The following is a 22500-nucleotide window of genomic DNA, read 5'->3' as shown; positions in this document are numbered from 1 at the left end:
TTATAAACCTCCGTCCCGCCATATTACACACCACCACTCCTCCTCCTCCTCCCCCCTTCTCCTTCAAAATTCTACAAAATTACTGTTCTGGTCTAAACGCAAGAGGCATTGTATTGTTACATCTCTCTCTCTCTCTCTCTCTCTCTCTCTCTCTCTCTCTCTCTCTCTCTCTCTCTCTCTCTCTCTCTCTCTCTCTCTCTCTCTCTCTCTCTCTCTCTCTCTCTCTCTCTCTCTCTCTCTCTCTCTCTCTCTCTCTCTCTCTCTCTCTCTCTCTCTCTCTCTCTCTTTAAAGCTGATGCTGTCTATACTGCTGATCTATCAACAGTGTCAACTAAAACACCAAAACAGAACGGATTCTCCTTGAATAATTTTCAAACCGTCGTGTTTCGTCAGATGGTGTGTATTTCGGTCTGCCAAACTTGGACAAAAAGCGGTTCGTTTTACAACGTTGAACGAAGGACAACCCGATAAGCCATCGATGAGCAGAAACAGAGAGAATGACAGCCCATTCAGACGTTGTTGTACAAGTATCGTCTTGGAGAGATCCGGTTTCGGATCTCTGCGTGACCGGTACCCTTCTTGTCCATGTTTTTCTCTTCTCGCACGACATCGTCTCGCGACTGTCAATCGTAAATTGGTTGATCCCTACACGATCTCCAGGTATGCGTCTTGTGTATTTTTACAGGGGTGGATCGCATCATTTTTAAGGGGGGGAGGGGGTCCAAATTTCTTTTAGGGACAATTTGATGACAAGAAGCGTTTAGTTGAGGGTGCAAAAATGGAGCAATCTGGTGAAATCTGAGCCAAGAAACTTCCCCCAATACACCTTCAAAGAAGTAAATTTAAGATGACAAATTTTGTGTCTCTTTTCATTCTTACCCAAGGGCATTGTTGTTGTTTTGGTTGTTTTGTTTGGTTGTTGTTGTTTTACAATACACCTTTTCAACTTTTTTTACAATAAAATTCTATCCGATCATCTTTATTTTCTTAATTACGGTTCGCAGTTTACCTACTAGAGGCGTCGATCATCGGTTATTGACACACTAGACCAATCATTTGTACCGAGAGCATGCGAGATGACTTTTGGAATACTGTGATGTCGATCAAACGCGGTACGTCTGCTCCGACCCATTGACTTTATAATGAATCCATCCAATGAGCTGTCCCTTGCTGATTACCTGCAACTGTAGCATGTCTACAGCAACAATACTCTGTATCTCTCACCGACATTGTGACCAGTTACCCCTTGGGGCTAAACTTGGCCACATTAATATTCTGCTCCCCAAGCAAAATAGCTGTGTCCACATTGGAAACCATTCTCCGTTGAATACAACAAAAACAAGAAAGGTAAAGGTTTTTAAACGTTACCAGCCCATGTGTTTCGGATTTCATTCTTCGTTGAGCTACCGAAAGGAATCGAACAAAAATGTGCTGACTTCGAAAGAGGTTTTTCAACTACTTACAATCACACTATTGTTATCAGTTATTGGTTCTATACTAAGAACATGATGATACATTGTAGACGGATGCATGTTATTGATTAAAAGCCCCACAATGATGTGCTTGGCAAAAAAAAAAAAAAAAAAAAAAAAAAAACATGATGAAGGAAACTGCAGGACCAGTTCGTGGAACAAATACATTATCTCAGTACTGAACCGACTTAAATGCACAGTCCTTCCAGTGTTGACGACTTGGCTCACCATCTATAATCTGGCAGCGTTTAGCCTGGGAGAAAAAGGCAATGGGGCATGTGTCCCCCTCAACCAAATTCCGATGGGACATGTAATCGAAGGCAAGAAGCGAAAAAAGAGGCCTGTACGCGTTTTGACCAAAGATGCAAAATGGAGCAACATGGTGCTATCTTAGAATTAACCACTATATCGTGTTATCTGTGTGTGTGTGTGTGTGTGTGTGCGTGCGTGCGTGCGTGCGTGCGTGCGTGCGTGCGTGCGTGCGTGCGTGCGTGCGTGCGTGTGTGTGTGTGTGTGTAATCCGATGTAAAGTGTACATTTTGTGGCGCAATGGTACGTAATCTCAATGCGCCATTTGACGCACTTAAGGGAATTGTGATGGGACATTTTCAGATTGAATGCGCCAATGGCGCAGGGCGCACTAGTAAATGAAAGCCTGATCTGGCCAGGGTTTTACAAGGGACAATGCCATCCCTCCATTTCGACACAATGTCACATGAAGAAATAAAACCAACATCCTGACTATCTCATGTAAAGAGTGGTTTTTGTCTGAATTAATTTCGCCATGAATTCATTTCGTTAAACAAAAAAAAACCACTGGTTGCTTTTAAGAAATGAATTCAAAGGGCCTAATTAAATTCTTACTCTGCAGAGGAAGCAGTGAGGGTGTTGATTTCGTGTATGTGACCAAGTGGAGGGATAGCCTTACCATGTGAACGCCTGTCCAGTGGTCTGAGATAGTGAGCAAAACAGTTCTCACGGCAAGGACTGTCTTCTAATCTCGATTCGTTGACTCATAACTCATAACTCATAACATTTATTGATCCAACAAAGGAAATTAAATTGGTCATCAGCACATATAGGTCATTAATTAATAATTATAAAAGAATAAGAGAAGAAAATTCATAAAACCCATGATAACAAAACAAAACAAAAACAAAAAAAACCAACAACAAAAAAATATCTAAAGTAATATATGTACAACTACAATACCCTTTTTACTTGCACACTTGACACACCGACACACCAACACACATGCATACATACCTACATACATACCTACATACATACATACATACATACATACATACATACATACATACATACATACATACATACATACATACATACATACATACATACATTCCATGTTAAAATGTAGTTAAGAACATCACAGTAATTATATCATTGTTTGGATTTGCCTCTCTTCTTCAAAATGGTGTCATATAATATATTCAACCGGATTAACACATCAATCAACAATAAACTAAAACGACTCGGAACTTTTACACACACACACGCTTGTTTTTTTACTCTCCGTAATCCGATACAGCCTCAGGACTCTTTAGCACACGAACCCAACCCTCGGAACACATGTACGTTACGTGTCCTACCCGCTGTGCTTGACTAAATCTCGTCCGATGATTAACGATAATCCACCAAAGCGGCTAATCCCCCTTCCCCTACTCCTGGCCGCTTTGTTGCTGTGCAGAATTAGCGTGCACGCACACAATGAGCACCTCCTGTTGATTGGTAACGCCTAAGTCCTTAGCCCTGCTCCCCGGACGCTAGCTTTTACTTGACACGCGATTGGCTGAGGTCGAGGAATCGCCGTTTGACTTTGCAATGACAGCGGGCTTTGGAAGCTCCAACGACTCATCGCTGGTTCGGGGAGCTGCTTTTGTGCTGTGGGGTGGTTGTGTGTGATGATACTGGTGGTGTGGAGTGACTGACCGGTAGAACGTCGGTGTCTTGTTGTGGTCCGGTGGATTTCTCTCTTGGACGGTGACGGTTTTGGTTATTCATACTGCAATTGGTCAGTGAAGGAAAGGTAATTATTAAATTTTATTATTCCACGGAGGTGTTTTCTGTTCTAAACGTGAACGGAGGGGAGCGGAGGGGATAAAACTTCCTGCATTGCATTTGGTAAAAAGTGCTAACAACGCGGGTGTCGGGGGTGGGGGGGGGGGGGGGGGGGGGGGGGTATTGAAATTGCCGTACCTACAAAACGCAGCAAACCTGAAGGTAGATTCGAGAGCAGTCAGACAACACAAAAACACTACGAAAAGAAAACTAGGATAACAGGCCCTAAACAGCACATCAACTGTAAATTCTGACGACTGAGAACGATACAAATTAAAGAAACAACAACTTCACAAAAGATAAGTAGTACAAAATCAAGAACAAACACGTAATTTTCTGTACTATCACAGACATTGGCCATGCATCACGCTAGCAAATCTCAACAGTTCAAACATTATGCACGAAAATAAGTAAAGGAAGAGCGTTGTAAAACTCACTAATACGAAAAGAGCAAGGCAAGGCATGATAATAATTTCTTTCAGGAGAGCAATGGAATGAGAAATGAGTTGTGTTTGTACGTCTGGCTCTTTTCCTAGAGAGGGTCAACACACAATCTACCATGGTTACATCTTGAACACACGACCAGTACCGTGTAACTGGCCTTGACACGGAACGATCCAAGGGGGGCAATCTCAGTCATCTGAAAGAGGGAAATCCAAACGCAATCCGCCTTGTTCGATTTTATGGGCTTGGACGATAGAGAAAAATAAGAAAAGCAAAAGCTGGAGTCCAGTCTGGACGAAACTGCTATCAAGAACGCAGAATTGATTTTTTCTGAGTTTTTTTTTAGCCGTAAGCGCCATGTTTATCGGAGCAGGAAACTCTTCCAGAGTGAGGCCCCTTTGTTGGTTTCACTGCGGCCGCATTGTGAACAGCAGTTATGAGAAATTCGAAATGAGAAATGGCGCTTACGGCTAAAAAAAAAAATCAGAAAAAATCAATTCTGCGTTCTTGATATGTAGCAGTTTCGTCCAGACTGGACTCCAGCTTTTGCTTTTCTTATTTTTCTCTATCGTCCAAGCCCATAAAATCGAACAAGGCGGATTGCGTTTGGATTTCCCTCTTTCAGATGACTGAGATTGCCCCCCTTGGATCGTTCCGTGTCAAGGCCAGTTACACGGTACTGGCCGTGTGTTCAAGATGCCATGGTTAAAGAAGAAAAGAGAAAGAAGGAAAAGACAACTACCAAAATGTTGAACATCTTTTACAAGATCCTCTCTACACAACTGTCCGCTCAAACCTCGCATATTCTTTTTTAAATTCATTTAACTATTTACTTTTTACTTTTTTAGAGCACTCTAAACGACGATGGCAGCGATAGTGAACCTAGACGGGAGCGACGCGCCAAAAGGGAACTGGGTGGCCCGAAACCTGCGCCTGAAGAACGACACAAGCAACGAACTGTTCCCCAGAACCCCAGCAGACGTCAAACCCACCAAGTTCCACTCCATGTACAAGATAGACTATCATGACTTCCCCAGCGATGTACTGCTCGACGGTATTCGTCATAAGGTACGTCAAGTGTGCACTTTGTCTGATACTAAAATAGATAGGAAATAGAGAACACTGCATGGCTTGCTGTGTCGTACCAGATTTACACGATTTGCTTTTTTGCAGATTGAACTGCGAGCAAAAGCGAGCTTTTTAATGTTTGAAAAAGCAACGAGAGTAGACCTGGTACGACACAGCAAGCCATGAGGGCCCCAAAGGGTTTAAAATCGTGATCGTGATTGGCGTTTTTTGACCTTTCTGTGACCGTGATTGCCGAAATTTCCATTTCTGTGATCGTGATGGGACTTTGCCCGTGATCCGTGATAACAAACAAAAAATCAGGTCTCGTGATCGTGATCGTCATTTGTGTTCGTGATCGTGATGGGCATTATTGCAAAGCATTTTATTTGCAACGTACATTTTTCACAGCTGTATCACTCTATGATCCTCTATTTGTCAAGGTGTTTGTGATCGTGAAAACAAAAATCAAGGTAACTGTGATCGTGAAAGCTAAAATTTCCCTTCCCGTGATCGTGATGATACCCCCCCCCCCCCCCCCCCTCTTTGGGGCCCTCAGCCATGTAGTATCATGTTTATTCTATACACTGTAATTGCGTGCCTTTTGCTCCAAACATACCTGAGTCGACGCGTCCAAATTGAAGACGCGTCTTATGGAACCTCGATCTCTTCCAAAGCCTCGTGCAATCTTTGACGTCAAAGCAAAGAGACGTCACTATACAAAGTATTACGTGACGTGTTAGTTATAAAACTTCTTCCCTGTGAATACAGCAAGCGCAAAAGTGTTTCCAGAACTACGTTTGTCTCGGTGACTGTGGAATCATAGACAGTGGAAAATCAAATCTCAGCCAGACACGACCTCATTTACATGATATACTAACATTGAGTTTTGTTGTTTTTGTTGAGTTTTGTTGTTGTTGTTGAGTTTTGTTGTTGTTGTTGAGTTTTGTTGTTGTTGTTCAGTTTTGTTGTTGTTTTTCGTATTTTGTGTATTTTTGTGTTAAGGAGGGGTGTGTGTATGTTTGTGTGACTGCGTGTTACATCTCACTCTGTGTGTGTATGTTTGTGTGACTGCGTGTTACATCTCACTCTGTGTGTGTGTCTACCTGTATGTCTGTGTATGTTTGCTTGTTTCTTTTTTACATGTTGTCTCTACTGCGTTTAACGTAACGAAAAACTAACTCATACATTTTCACAACCACGATAAACCTTCATCTCCCTTTTCTGCTATGTATTTGCAGGGTCAGCAGCCGGCGCGGGAGACGATACGAGACGTGCTGTTCGGCCAGAGCCCCACAGCGGTACGTTCTCCCCGCAACCCCCCCAAACACCCCGTCCTCCCCAGCAAGGTTTGCCTCCTGCCGCCCCATCCGGAGCAGGAGGCAAGTGTCGTCTGCTTTTTGTAATACCCGCTTGACAGGAACTACTTTTGACACTTTCTGTTGTGATATTCTTTGTTTACTTGTTTGTTTGTTTGACTGTACGACTTATACGTGCTATACATGATTTTATTTTGACCCTTTTTTGTGTTCTCCTATTGTTTGTTTGTTGGTGGATTGGTTGGTGGATTTGCACTCTCTCTCTCTCTCTCTCTCTCTCTCTCTCTCTCTCTCTCTCTCTCTCTCTCTCTCTCTCTCTCCCTCTCCCTCCCTCTCTCTCTCTATCTCTGCCTCTCTCTCTATCTCTGCCTCTCTCTCCCCCCTCCCTCTCTCTCTCCCTCCCTCTCTCTCTTTGTCTCTCTCTCTCTTTGTCTCTCTCTCTCTCTCTCTCTCTCTCTCTCTCTCTCTCTCTCTCTCTCTCTCTCTCTCAGGGAATACAACATTCCTTGAACGTACACGTTCGTTTAATTAAGATCATTTCTCTTTTTTCTGAATAACAAGTACGAATTCGATTCTATGCTTATGTGAAGGGATTTCAAACAAGACATCCAGTTCATTACCACTTTCTGGGATTTGTTTCAATAAAATGCCCAAAAGCTTTAGCCAGTATTCATACCCCTCGAACTCTTTTACTCGTACTTGGCTTGTCCTACAATAAGCTACAACAAAAGAAGCAACAACGGCTGATCTTCCAGATATAAGCTACTGCCAAGTCTTTTGATAATTATGTGCACGACAGACATTGACGGCTATCTCATGATCTATCTCCGAGCAGTTCTCGTGACGGCGTGACCTCCTCTTTTATTCGAAACAACAAATTTGATGGACCCTTGTTCATTCTAAAGATCTTGATTATTCCAACATAGTGTACTTGACTTTTCTACTGCTAAGTTCCGTAGCCACACTGAAAGACAGACCAAGAGTTAAGGAAGCGGAGCAATCTCTTGATACATTTCTTACGAGTTAATTGCCTGTGTATACAAACTCAGTGTAACAGATTTCATTGCTTTCCCAGCAGTGATTAGAGTAGGATCCCTTTTTGCTAGATTTTCTTTTGTGCTAAAATTCTTAGTACTAATCTAACGCGCCAAAGCACACCTAGGTATATCATTTGTATAAAGGACAACGAGCAGATGTTCTTGCGCCAAAGCACACCTAGGTCTATCATTTGTATAAAGGACAACAAGCAGATGTTCTTGCGCCAAAGCACACCTAGGTATATCATTTGTATAAAGGACAACGAGCAGATGTTCTTGCGCCAAAGCACACCTAGGTATATCATTTGTATAAAGGACAACGAGCAGATGTTCTTGCGCCAAAGCACACCTAGGTATATCATTTGTATAAAGGACAACGAGCAGATGTTCTTGCGCCAAAGCACACCTAGGTATATCATTTGTATAAAGGACAACGAGCAGATGTTCTTGCGCCAAAGCACACCTAGGTATATCATTTGTATAAAGGACAACGAGCAGATGTACTTGCAAGCTTGCGTATTGAATGTATGTGCTTTCTACAATTATCATTAAACAAAAGATATCGAATCACGGCTGAAGAGAACGTCTTGGCATAGCCTCACGATCGATGTAACCTTTTCACCATAATAACAATAGTTTTACTTCACTGGGCCAGTTTGACACGCTTTTCCGCAGCCTTTTGAGCCAAAGAAATGTTTATCAAAATAGGACCAACACAGAGACGAACCTCTATCAATTACTCTCTTCGTCTACTTTTTCAGTAGGACAACTTGACAGCAGAGGGTCACCGGTTGTGATAGCTAGAGGACAGGCTTGACCTTCTTCACTGGCAAACAAAGTAGCCGCCAAAACGTCAGACCAGTTGACTGAACTGACTTGAAGAAGGGATCCATTTAAGTTATAGGAACGATGTTGTTTATCCTATTTCATGAAAGCTATACAACTCTTTCCTCCTATTGTGAGCACATGTCACTGAAGTCATTGTTCTTGATTACTTAGCAAGGGTAACGCTAAGTCTTCCCGGGTTTTTTAGACAGTTCTGAGACATTTTAAGTTCCCATTTTAAACGCAGACATACAGAGAGGTAAAGACATCACCAGTTTGAAATCACTTTGACATACACTATTTAACTAAAATGTCACAGCCTCTTGGGGCTTTTCAGAAATTATTTTTCTAAAAAGCCCAACACTGCACAGAAAGCGGGTCAGGATTTTCATTTGTGGTATGTGACAAAGTGGAGGGATAGTCTTATCCCATGAGAAACCTTTAGCAGATTTGATACAGTAGAACTGTGCCTAAAAATGTAACCCTATACACAAACTTGACTGAGCTCCCCACATACAAACAGATAGTTCCAAGATTAGTTTTTATCAAAGCACTATAACAGGATCCTAACTCCCTATTCATTTGAACTTTGCATTTTACCGACAAGCAAACAGGCTAGCCACATTTTCAAGGCGCTTATTCTCAAGACACTTTCGGCAAGTGTTTATAGAAATAAAACTGCGACCGAACTCTTTATTCTGAATTATATCCAAACGGAGCTTACCATTTATTTCAAATGGACGCAGGTAGACCTCATTAGTTTTAATACGCTACAGGCTTTAACATTAAAACACTAAAGATGAGTCCTAACTCCTTAACCCTACCCAAACTGATGTTGCAATTCTAAACAGACACATGTAAGCAGATTGAATAAGTTCAATGCATTTTTCGAAGTTTGTTTTGAATCACAACATTCGAGTCCCTAGTCTTTATTCTTGCACAGTCATAAAACGAGTACAGTTCCTTGTTATCAAAACTACTCAAACAGAGCTTGACACTTACAGAGGCATATTGATATTAATGCAAATAGACCTCAATTATTGGCAACGTTCTGTTCTAAAGTAAACTGCATTAGTTTGAACTCTCTCGGACTACAAGACTATTTAATCAAAACACACTAAAGCCGAATCTCAACTCCTCATTGTGCGAACACACTTCCGAAGGACCATGCATTTAGTGGTGGCGCTAAAGCCGGAGCCTAAATTGTTATTCTCAAACCTATCCGAAGTGGAGGACAAGTTGTAGTACAGTGGAACCGTCCTTTTATCCCCCCTCCCCCCCACCCCACCCCCACCCCCCCCCCCACCCCCATTTAAGACTTAAATTCCCCCTTTTTAAGATGATACTTTTTCCCATTTACTCTTTATAACCTTTGTAAATTTACCTCTTTTTTTAATACGCCCTCCTTTTTAAGACCGGGCTACGCTTCACAGATATTTGGAAGTCTTAAAAGGGGGGAGGGGGGAGGGGGGCACAGTTGTTGTATTTCAGCACACAATTGGCTCGCTTTACGGGAACTGTATAAAGTGTCAGTCTGGCACAAGGGGCTTGGAATGGCGTACCAATAACTCGTGGCACGGTCTACACGGCTTTAATACACTGTCGATTCAATGGCTCGGAAAATTAATCCCCTATGAGAACTGAGGGTTGGTAGACTGGGAATGGTCGTTTGGCTGTAGGCGGTACAGGTTTGTGAACTCGGAGTGTCTTGAACTGTAGCTACTTGGTTTGAACTGCGTGAGGTACCTTGTGTGCGTGCCTACCCCCCCCCCCCCCCCCTCTCTCTCTCTCTCTCTCTCACTCTCTTTCTCTCTCTCTCTCATTCTCTCTCTCTCTCATTCTCTCTCTCACTCTCTCTCTCTCATTCTCTCTCTCACTCTCTCTCTCTCTCACTCTGTGTGTGTGTGTGTGTGTGTGTGTTTGTGTGTGCGTGCGGTAAGAGAATGCGAGACAATACAGCATTATTGGTGTCATCTGCCATGATGGTAACACTTTGCATACTTTTATGTACGACTGTGCTACTGCACGAACATTTAGTAATTTACCCTTGTGAGGGTGTGAGCATGATTTCGTGGCCTTTATCCTCCTGATTGAACTTCATATTACCTTCGTTTTTACTGTGCTGTGGTTCAGGCTGTCACAGCAACTCTTTCACAAAGAGACGAGAATCACATTCTTTGTCTTGCGTGAGACAGAGACTCGATGTGTGCGTGCTCCTTTATTGTGCGCCTTTAATCGGACAAGCTTTAGTGACAGCAGTGTGTTCGGACGGTCAAGCGATTCGCCCTTTTCTATCGGATTGAAAGTGACTTCTGTTTCTAAGCGACAAGTGTGTCAACATTGACTCTTGTGTCAACTGCTTTGTGTCAGACTTGTTAAGAGTCTATTACACTAGTTCTGTAGTTTTAGTTTGGTTCTTTATCATTATAAACGGTAACAGTACCGTTTTATTTTTATTTTCCTGTTTCCTAATTGTGCTTGTCTGCTTTTCGATTTTCTACTTGCTTATTGTTTGTTTTCGCTGTTTACCTAGTTTGTCGTCGGAAACAGTTCCTTGTCTCTTTACTAGTTAATTTACGCTTGACGTTGTGTTTCGTAAAGTGTCATATATCATTTTGGTTCCATCACTGTTTTGTATCTCTTCATTATTTTGTTGTCTTGCTTACTGGATAATTAGCTGATTCAGTATCAATAAGTATATTGTTTAATTAAACAAACAAACAAACAAAAAACGCCCCAAAACGCTACTTGAGCTTAAATATGAGTAGCTCTCCTACTACATGGCCAACAAAACAGGGTCTCCGTGTTGGGCACCTGAACATTAACCATGCTATAAATAAAATCAATGATATTTCTACAATGCTGTTAAATACTGGAACAAGTTTTCACATTTTTGGGATCACAGAATCAAGATTAACACCTCAGATTTCGGATTCTGACGTTGTTATTCCAGGTTACAGTACGTTACGCAGAGACCCTCAGCAAAGTAGAGAAACTGGTATACTTTTGTACATAAGTGAATCAATTAGTTATACACGAATAATACACCTTGAGAACTTCGTGGAATCTGTGTGGATTGAAGTTAAGTTGAGAGGAGCACCTCCACTCCTCATAGGATTTTGTTATAGAAATCCCGCAGAGCGAGCAAACTGGTCAGATAACTTTACACAGATGTTAGATGCAGTTCTGCTCGAGTCAAAGGAAACAATTCTGTTGGGAGACTTTAATGTTGATTTGCTTAAACAAAACAAGCAGTGGGTTGATATGATTAACCTCTATAATCTTAAACAAATAGTCAACACTCCCACTAGAGTCACATCATCCAGCAGTACTCTGATAGATCATATCTATGTTACTGATCACCATAATATTGTCGAATGTTGTGTTCCAGCCAATGGTTGCAGCGATCATTTTCCTGTCTGTTTAACATGGTCAAGAAAGGGTGTCAAAATTCCTAAAGTTGGTCACAAGACAATAAAATACCGCTCTTTTTCTCAATTTAACGAAGACACCTTTCTACATGAACTTTGGAATTCCCCACTATCTGATACTTACAATTTTACGGATCCGGACGAAGCCCTAACACATTGGCTTAGTGCCTTCAATGACATATACGATAAACATGCTCCGTGGAGAATAAAGAGAGTTAGGCACATTGTAAAACCTAAATGGTTTGATAATGATTTACAACATGCCATTGACCATCGCGATTTTTTAAAGTCGGTTGGCAAGGAAGAGGAATACAGAGAACAGAGAAATAAGGTAAATTCACTTAAACGAACAAAAAAGATAAAATATTTTCGTGACCTAGCATCAAGTTCAAAGCAAAACTCAAAGAATATATGGAAGGCAATAAATGAACTTACGAATAAAAAGGCTGCCAGTCATCCGAGTTGTATCAAGGACATATCTCCCGATGCTTTAAACACACATTTTTCCAAAATTGCTGAAACTGTGATTAAAAATGACAAGTCCAAATTAAATGATTTGAAAGTTTTAGAAGAATTTTGCAAATCAAAACAAATTTCATGTCCAGCAAAAATTCCCCTTCTTACAGTACCTGAAGTTTTTCACGCACTTACACACCTCAAGCAAACAGGCACCCGGGGGCTCGATGGGCTTGATGGTAGGATTCTTAAATTGTCAGCCCCCGTAATTTCTGAAACACTTACCTACATTTACAATCTCTGTTTAGACAAAAAATATTTTCCAGTCGCCCTGAAACAGGCTAAAGTCATTCCTCTGTTTAAATCAGGTGACAAAAGAGACCCCTCAAATTATAGGCCAATTTCCATTTTGTCTGTGTTATCAAAACCACTGGAAAAGCATATCAACAAACACATCCTAACACATTTCAACCAAAACAACTTATTCCATCCTAAACAATCAGGATTTAGAGCTAAGTATTCCTGCCACACTGCCTTAATCTCTCTTGTTGATCAGTGGTTGGACAAAATAAACGATAATGAATTCTGTGGTGCCATTTTCGTAGACTTTGCAAAAGCCTTTGACGTAATTGATCACACATTATTGCTTAGAAAATTCGGTTTGTATGGCGTCGGATATGATACTATCAATCTTGTTAGTTCATTCCTCTCTGACAGACAACAGACAGTTCTTACAAACACTAGAGCATCGAGCATGCAAGCTGTAGATTACGGTGTACCACAAGGATCGGTATTAGGACCTCTGCTCTTCTCAATATATGTTAATGACCTCCCCCTTTATATTCAACATTTATGTGAACTTTTTGCAGATGATACCACAATTCACTCCAGTAACAAAAATGTAACTCGCTTATCAGAATCCCTCCAAGGAAGTCTAAACCAGCTGACAGAATGGACTGACCTAAATCACATGTCTCTTAACCCAAAGAAAACCAAATATATGATAATTACAACTAGACAAAAACGACAGAATTTTACCTCAACTGGTCCCGATTTAATGATTGACGGCAATATAGTGGAAAAAGTCGACCATCACAAAGTTCTAGGTGTCCACATCGATAACAACCTGTCTTGGTCAACTCACATTGAACAACTTAGTAAATTAGTGTCAAAGAAAGTGTACCTCTTATCTAGAATTAAACACTTCCTTAATTGTCAAGCCAGGAAGTTATTTTTCACTGCTCATATTCAGTCTCTTATTGATTACGCATCCACTCTATGGGACTCTGCAAGTGATAATTCCCTAAAGCTACTCAGCAGATTACACAAAAGAGCGCTAAAAGTAGTATTACTCAAACAGACTACTCTCACCGACTCAGACTACATCAACATAGGGGTCCTACCTCTGAAGTCAAGAATGAATTACAACAAAGGAATAATGATGCATAAAATTATGACAGAAAATGCACCCGAAACCATTTGCTCAAAGTTCTCTTTGAAGAATTCGCACCACTTTATAAAACTAAACACTCCTCTTCCTAGGATAGACCTATTTAAATCAAGTCTTGTTTATTCAGGAAGCAGCCTCTGGAACGCTCTTCCGGACGCCCTGCGGCAATCCACCAACACAGATTCTTTTAGAACCAAATATTCTTTCCATTTAATGAACTCTATGAACAAATAAACTTGATTGGTATGTTTTCTTTGTATACAGTTGTTCATTATCGGAATTATGGTTTATTGTGACAAAATCACGAAGATTTGGCTCTGTAATACATTGTTTTGCTGAGCTAATGTATTGTTGGGTTACTTTCCGTTTATCTTCATTGCTTTACACCCAATTTTGAACACTACCTTATGATCTACAATGCTTCTACATAATGCGCTTCATGTACATAAACTTATATGTTCTACCATTAATGTTTTTATGTAACCTTTTTTTCCCTAGTCATAGTTATAGTAAAATAGTTTAGTCCCTCTTTAGGGCGAGGGCCAGATGCAAAAAAGCATATCTATGCTTATTCTTGTCACCCTCGAAAAATAAAGATTTGTCATTGTCATTGTCATTGTCTCTTTCAATCCTCTCTCTCTCAATCCTCTCTCTCTCAATCCTCTCTCTCTCACTCTCTCTCACTCTCTCTCTCTCTCAATCCTCTCTCTCTCAATCCTCTCTCTCTCAATCCTCTCTCTCTCTCTCTCTGTTTCTCTCTCTCTTTCTATCCTCTCTCTCTCTCTCTCAATCCTCTCTCTCTCTCTCAGTCCTCTCTCTCTTTCTATCTCTCTCTTTCTCTCTGTCTCTCTCTCTCTCTTTGAATCCTCTCTCTCTCAATCCTCTCTCTCTCACTCTCTCTCTCTATCTCTCTCAGTCCTCTCTCTCTCTCTTCATTAGTAAGCAAAGGAAGGGATCTTCGTCAGATACCATGTGTGCGTGCCCCATCTCTACTATCATCATCGTCACCATCACCATCACATATCATCATCATCATTATCACCATCATCATCATCATCATCATCATCATCATCATAATCATCATCACTGTGACATTGACAAGCATTATCATTGTAGGCATTAATGTCGACGACGACCATACACGTAAAAGCCAAATCATGTACACACACACCCACACCCACACACACACACACACACACACACACACACACACACACACACACATAAAAGCCAAATCACACACACACACCCACCCACACACACACACACACACACACACAGTATATGCAGGCGTTGCAGCTGGCCAACGCAGACAAATAACAAGGAACCACATGTAAATACGACCCATCTAACTCCAATTATTAACGAATTCTGAAGATAAAACAGCCTTGGCAGCGCACCCACCGGTGGGCGTGAAAGAACTGAACTAACAGTAACAGACATATTATATTACAGACAACCAATTTAACTTTTAACTTTCATCGATCCCAAAAGGTAAAACACCCACTGGTGGCAGAGAAATGAGTTATAATTGAACAAAGTAAGGGGTAGTAAGAGGTAAGAGGTCGCAGCACCTGTGACTATCACCCATGGTTACAACATACCCCCCGCTTCTTCTCACTCCCTTGGGGGGTCTCTGACACTGAATCGCTGTCTCGTCTGACTACCTTTATCAATATTAAGATTTTCGTCTACTAAATTTTCAAAACAATAGGAACTGAACATTCTTGGCTTTTTAAGTGAGTTGGTGTTGTTGTTGTTGTTTTGTGTTTTTTTGTGTTTTTTTCCCCCTACAGTGAAACAGAAATTTACAATTTTTGTCAACGTATTTTGTAGAAGTTTTCTTAGACATAAGGGACATAAGGCACAAATCTGCATGTCAACCACGTGCAGTTCACTACGAAAGTCTGTTGGCCTTGAGCTACTTACACTCAATACATTCAAACAGAAGATACTGACCAGCATCGAAAACAACGAACACATCCTTACCTGCAAGAAATATACGTCTTATAAAAAGGTCAATACAATCGGTTGTTATAAGCTAGCTGCCATCGATGTTGTAACTATGCACTGAAAACATCAATATTTAAGCCTCGGTTTTAGTGCTAACTTTTTGCTTTGTTCTAAAATACTACTGATAGCCCTTGGTGTTACTAAGTTAACGAATAAAACATTTTTTTAAACGGGAACAGTTGAATAGATGGATCCCACATGTTACTCAAAATGTTCACTACGTTTATATGAAAGCTCAAAGGCAACGAAACTTAAAATATAGCAGATTCACTTCAGAAATGTATTTGAACATATATCTCCTTACTCTAACCCACCCCCCCACCCCCCTCCTCTCCACACCTACCCTCAAGGTCCTGTTCCACCACCAGCCCAGAGAACCAGCTAGAACTGTGAGCATTGCGGTAGTTGCCCCAGACATTGATTTCTGCCTTGGCCCTATCATTCATCTGCCTGACATTATTTCATAAACATTGATGACACGACTTCCTTCCAGTCGGACTTAGAATTCAGATATTAGCAAGATTTGTGATACATGTGTATTATTTTTCAAGCGAAGGAGAATATACTATGGTGTAATCATTGTGAATTAAATCGCGAGAAATTGAAATTAAAAAGGATGTTGCAATTCACCCAAGCACCGCAGGTAACTCTCTCTCTCTCTCTCTCTCTCTCTCTCTCTCTCTCTCTCTCTCTCTCTCTCTCTCTCTCTCTCTCTCTCTCTCTCTCTCTCTCTCTCTCTCTCTCTCTCTCTCTCTCTCTCTGAAATGTTATATAGGCTATTTCTAATTTGAACACTTGGTGCCTTTACTCCAAATTGATTGATCCGAACTAAGTAGAAGTAATCTACTCCGCGGTAGACGCGTATATGTATGGCATTGCTGGAACTTCGGGTGTTTTTTTGTTATTTTGTTTTGTTTAACTCACATGCAGTTTCAAAAAACCGGATATTGATTGACATGTCATCTCCTCATAACCTTGATCCGTTCAGCATCGATTTTTCTTATCTGTTCTTAAAGTTCTTAAGTAAATACTCTTGCGTGTTGAGGGTCCTATCCCATGAGGACCGGAATTTATACACATGGTATTTGAACGAATTGCCGTAAATTAGTTTTGTAAGAAAAAACTTGCATATTGATTGCATGTTACAGCTTTTATTAAATTCAAAATGTATTGTAACATGCGAATTATCCGTGTCGTAGCCTTGTGTTTTCGAACGACATAACTTTGAATTGATTTATTTCCGTCATGTTTACATGCAGAGGCACCAAAATCACAAGGTGTACTAAGCATAAGCTAGTCCACGTCTCAATTACACGGAGGGTGTGCTTGGGTGTTTATCGTATCAATAAAACGGTTTTGAATGCAAGATTGGGAATTTTTAATAAATCTTTGAACTTACGGGCACTGTGAGCTATATTTTAAATGATCACTTTATTGCAGCAAAAAGAGGACAATATGACACCAACTTTAGTTACATCATGCATTTTGGGCAGTTGTTTAAGTGAAATTTCCGGACCTTATACCCTACTTCATGTTATGAGGACCGTAGCTTTTGTGTTATGACTGCAAAACACTCTGTAGTTATTTATCCGGCGTGTAGCTGTTGGCATTAAAACTGTGAATTTGTCAAGGACTTTCAATTCATTATTACGGTCGAGCATCATGCCGTGTGAGAGAGAGAGAGAAAATGTAAGTTTTACGCCCTCACAGCAAAGCCATTATGGGCATGTTACACAGGAAAACCCGGCTTTGTATGAATTATCATGCCGTGTACAGTGTACAGTGGCCAGTGCTTTTAAATTCTGAAATGCTTCAAATAGGTCATTCACTGCCTGTGTACCTGAATTGTGAAAGTGAGGATCGACCTCTAGATCTGATACTTCACGGGCTGAATTCCTCGTGTTGAAGTATTGCAGTTGTGAGTTTTATGTGGTTGTTGTTTTTTTAATTTCATTCGGGCATCCAGGCGACGGACATGAAATAAGCTGATCAATGGTATTAGTGAACCATTAACGTTTACACATTCAAAAGTAAGAGTGCACTTTTCCTCGAGTGGAAGTATCATATACAGGGGCGGACGAGGGGGGGGGGGGGGGGGGGCACAGGGGGCACGTGCCCCCCCCCCCCCCCCCGAAAAAAAAAAAGAAGAAGAAAAAAAAGATTTTTCTATGCTGATTCCATGACCATTTCTAAGTTCAAATGGCACCAGATGGCACCATTTTGCTTCTTTGGGCAAAAAATTTTCCGGGGTGGCATGCCCCCGGACCCCCCTAGCAAATTCGGGCGCTTCGCGCCCATCACATTCACTTTCGATTCAAAGTGCCCCCCCCCTTACAAAGCAACTGATCCGCCCCTGATATAAGGATTCAACCCTTTTCTTGTGCATAGTACAGCACTCAAGACTACGCACATCAATTCTGGTACTAGTAAACCATACACTTTTGCGACTTCAATAGTATGAGTGTACTATATTTTCCAACCAGAAATTCCTTTTCCTGCCAGGTATAGTCTGCTTTTAAGTTGACTGAACCGCGTGTGTCGAACAAGGATTATGCTAATCCTCTGTCAAAACTTCAGCAACTATTTATTGCCTGTAGCGTAGGGCCACATAGCATGCATGGCCCCTGTTTTCTAGGGCACGATAAAACCTTTATCAAAGTCATGCAAAAATCTGTGAGATTAATGGATTGTTCAATTTTCTGTAGGTAACTGTACAATTCTTGTCCATATTTTGTTAACATTTTGTGAGGAATGTGGATGGCTTCGGTGTCAAAAAGCATGTATTTTTCCGCGGCTTGTAAACTTCTGTGAGTGAAATATCATTGAGGTTTCTGGAGTACGGTAAAGGTTTCGTCTATGTCTTGAAGGGTCCAGGAAATTGATCGATTTCCCCCAGGGTTTTTTTTTTAGTCCCGTGAAATCCCCTTCAACACAATGCGAAAATTGTAATTTAACTATATATTTAGGCCTAAAAAAAAAATAGGTGTGGTTACGGTAACCCGACCTACCCTATTTTTAGGGGCCGATCCTATAACTTTTTATTACATTTGTCAAAAAAAAAAAAAAAAAAAAAAAAAAAACCGAGTGCAAAAAACGCAATGAAAGCGAAAGCGCCCGTATTGCACACTTATTTCCCTGTCAAGTAGGTTTAATTTGTACACATTAGAAAAAAAAGTAAAAATAAAAAAAAAAGTGATTGCCTACCTACCTACCCTATTTTTTTTGGCTATGTTACCGTAACCACACCTATTTTTTTTTTTTGGCCTTATTAGAATCTTAAACGAAATGAGGCAGAGCGTTGTTCAGAGATCAAATAACCAAAGGGAAGTAAGCGCGCTATATGCATACGACTGACATGTGTGATAGAGTAAGCGAGAGTTATACGGAACCTTTCTCCTGGCACCTGAGAGAATAACAAGCATTGAAATGTTGAGGATGAAAGTCGTTTGTTCATTTCAATGTTTGTTATTCTCTCAAGTGCCAGGAGAAAGGTTCCGTATCACTCTCGCTTACTCTATTAAACATGTCGTATGCATAAAGAGCGCTTACTTCCCTTTGGTTATTTGATCTATATATTTATTTATTTTTCTTGGGCCTAGTCTTCTGTGTTTTGTAAAAATGTTACTGAATAATTAGTTATTGTTTTTAAATAAATATATAGTCGTCTTACGTTTCTTCCAAACTGCGTAGTGAAACTCTTGGTCCAATCCTAAAACACACACATGAGAATTATGCTAAACTGTTCTTCCTTTCTTCCTGATCTAAACTATCGATCCAAACTAATTCAAAAAATCAAATTCGACTTCTCCTACCAGTAACACTTAATCTCACCCCTGATGCTAGACAGGTGGCTTTGTGCCAGATCCTTGTGATAAGCACAACACCGTGCCCAAGGCAGAGGTGGCAAAAAGTACAGTGTGGTCTCTCTGTGCTGTGTGTTTCAGCTGTTTGCCAACTGGAAGATTCCCAAGAGGATCAGCGGAGAGTGCGAGGACGCGAAAAGTGAGTATATACACTTGTTTTGGTTTGAACAAAATTTATTCAAGAAATGTTGAAAATCAAAAGAATTCTGTACATACTCTCCTACTTTTGGGTTCGCTTTTTATTTGTGTCCCGAAGAATTAAGCCTCCACAGGCAAAAATTGTGACTTTGTACCTCCTTGTGCTGTCGTTGTCTTGGCGAGTAGAGATTTATTTTGTTATGCGACATTGCCTCCACCACAGTCATTCTTTAGTTGGTTAGATTTTTTGGATTCAGAAAATAAAGGGTGAGTTGTAGAACAACGGAAACGCTTCGGACCACACAACAAATTAAGTTAAGTCTAAAATTAAAAAAGTCACACATTATGTATTCCAATTTAAATGGGAATTACTTTTTGGTATGCAGGCACTGTCAAGGTCACTTTTATTTCAGAATTCCATGCGTAAAGAAGGGACCTCGGTTTTTCGTCTCATCCGAAAGACTAGCACTTGAACCTACCACCTAGGTTAGGAAATGGGGGAGAAAATTGCTAACGCCCTGACCCAGGGTCGAACTCCCAACCTCTCGCTTCCGAGCGCAAGTGCGTTACCACTCGGCCACCCAGTCCTTTTCACATACCAAATATCCACACCAAGACTGCTTGCTGTGGTGAGATGGAATGTTCGGCCTTTCACGAAATAAATGCTTTAAAAATAACTTCCAGTGTGCACAGAGAGCACACAGGCGGTTGAGTGTTGGTATGTGACCAAGTGGAGGGATGGTCTTGTCCCAGGGTTTAGCCTGGGAGAAAAAGGCAATGGGACATTTGTCCGCCTCAACCAAATTCCAATGGGACATAGCTAGTCGAAGGCAAGAAGCGCCAAAGAGGCTTGTACGCGTTTTGACCGAAGATGCAAAATGGTGCAATATGGTGCCAATGTGTGTGTGTGTGTGTGTGTGTGTGTGTGAGTGTGTGTGTGTGTGTGTGTGTGTGTGTGTGTGTGTGTGTGTGTGTGTGTGTGTGTGTGTGTGTGTGTGTGTGTGTAATCCGATGTAAAGTGGACATTTGCTGGCGCAGTGGAACGTGATCTCAATGCGCCCTTTGACGCACTGAAGGGAATTGTGATGGGACATTTTCAGAATCAATGCGCCAATGGCGCAGGGCGCACTAGTAAATGAAACCCTGTTAAATGTCTCATGCAAAAGCCTGACTGGATCTGAGTAGGTGAGGCGAGGCGGAGGGGCCTTTAATTTACCTGCAAAGTAAATGCGCAGAAGGCTATCAAAATCGGGCAAGGGTAGCCAACAAAGTGCAGTAAAGTGCCACTCGAGTTTTGTCAAACCAAAGTGTACCCTGCACTTACTGTCAGGCCAAGGGAAGCCGCTTTACAATCACGTACCTCAGTATTAAGTAATCGTCTTTCAAGGATTTGACAGATTTACAGGCGTGTGGAAAAAAATCGTTGTTTGCATTCTTGCTCTTGTTCAACCTAGTTTTTGTTTTGCCTTCAGTTAAACGTCCCAGTAACAAACCTTTCTTTGTTTCGTTTTTGTTTCTTCTTCGACCTGGTTCTCTTTTTAACACTGACAAGGCGCTTCCGTTTTTAAACGTCATGTGCTGCAATTTGGACACACAAAAAGTGCAAAAGAGAACCATGTTTCAAACGACATGACCTTACTGGGAGAATGCAAGTTTCCAGTACAAAGGACTTAACATTTCTTACATACTGCTTGACTAAAATCTTTACAAACATTGACTATATTCTATACAAGAAACACTTAACATGGGGAGCATCGGGTAAATTCTTCCCCCTAACCCGCGGGGGAGGGGGGGGGGCTGTACTGTAGTTACCTACATGACAATGAAGTGACATTTCACACCAACGAGACCTGTTCCACCTAAGCTATGTATGTACTGTATGAAAGGATCTTAAACAAATGAGACAGAGCGCTATTTATAGATCGAATAACCAAAGGGAAGTAAGGCCAACAACAAAAAAATAGTCTGTTTACGGTAACATAGGCCAAAAAATAGGGTCGTTCGGGATACCCTAAACAGATTTTTTTTTGTGTGGCCTAAGCGCTCTAAATGCATACGACATGTGTAATGGAGTAAGCGAGAGTTATACGGAACCAATCTCCTGGCACCTGAGAGAATAACAAGCATGAGGATGAAAGTCGCTAGTTCATTTCAATGCTTGTTATTCTCTCAGGTGCCAGAACATTGGTTCCGTATAACTCTCGCTTACTCCATTACACATGTCGTATGCATTTAGAGCGCTTAGGCCACACACACACAAAGTCTGTTTACGGTATCCCGACCGACCCTATTTTTGTGTGGCTATGTTACCGTAAACAGACTATTTTTTTGTTGTTGGCTTTACTTCTCTTTGGTTTTTCGATCTATAAATAGCGCTCTGTCTCATTTGTTTAAGATCCTTTCATACAGTACTGCCCTCCTCTGACAAAACACAGTAAGTCCAAAAATCACGTTTCGAGAAAAACGCGGTTTTCTGTTCTTAGCTTTATATTTAAAACAAAAGCATTCTCGCTGGACATTTTAGTGCAATAAAGCGTGGGGATGATTTCTGAATGTATACCTTTAGTCTATTTCAAAAATAGTGGTAAGATTAAAGAATTATGAGCCAATTAGTGGACTTACTGTGTTCTGCCAAGTTTTTCCTTGAACTCGGGCTTGTTAAAAACAACGGCAGAACACAGTAAGGGACGTTACTGTCTTCTGCCAGAGTTTTCGTTGAACTCGAGTTTGTTAAAAACAACGGCAGAACACAGAAAGGGAAGTTGCTGTGTTCTGCCGATGTTTTCTCGTTTCTTAATGCTTGTCACAAGTTAAGATAGTGACCGATCACAGCAACTTACAGTAACTGTTCTTGCTTAGTTCTACTTTATTATTTGTATGCGAGACATTCATTTCTGACCGAATG

The 22500-nt window shown here is 41.0% G+C and overlaps 1 protein-coding gene across 1 annotated transcript; it reads left to right on the top strand.

Moving 5' to 3' along the window:
* Positions 1-3268: 3268 nt before the first annotated feature.
* On the top strand, positions 3269-19596 carry LOC138948063 (uncharacterized; the record flags this gene model as incomplete). Its single annotated transcript, XM_070319592.1, is given in 4 exon segments — positions 3269-3522; positions 4847-5066; positions 6305-6364; positions 19539-19596. Coding segments are annotated over 3 exon segments (322 nt in total), but the record flags the coding sequence as incomplete, so codon positions are not given.
* Positions 19597-22500: the final 2904 nt, after the last annotated feature.

This window comes from Littorina saxatilis, linkage group LG15 (genome assembly GCF_037325665.1).
Source record: "Littorina saxatilis isolate snail1 linkage group LG15, US_GU_Lsax_2.0, whole genome shotgun sequence".
In the NCBI taxonomy this organism is placed as follows: Eukaryota; Metazoa; Mollusca; class Gastropoda; order Littorinimorpha; family Littorinidae; genus Littorina; species Littorina saxatilis.
The sequence above is the reverse complement of the archived record's forward strand: the minus strand, read 5'-3'. Positions and strand labels throughout refer to the sequence as shown.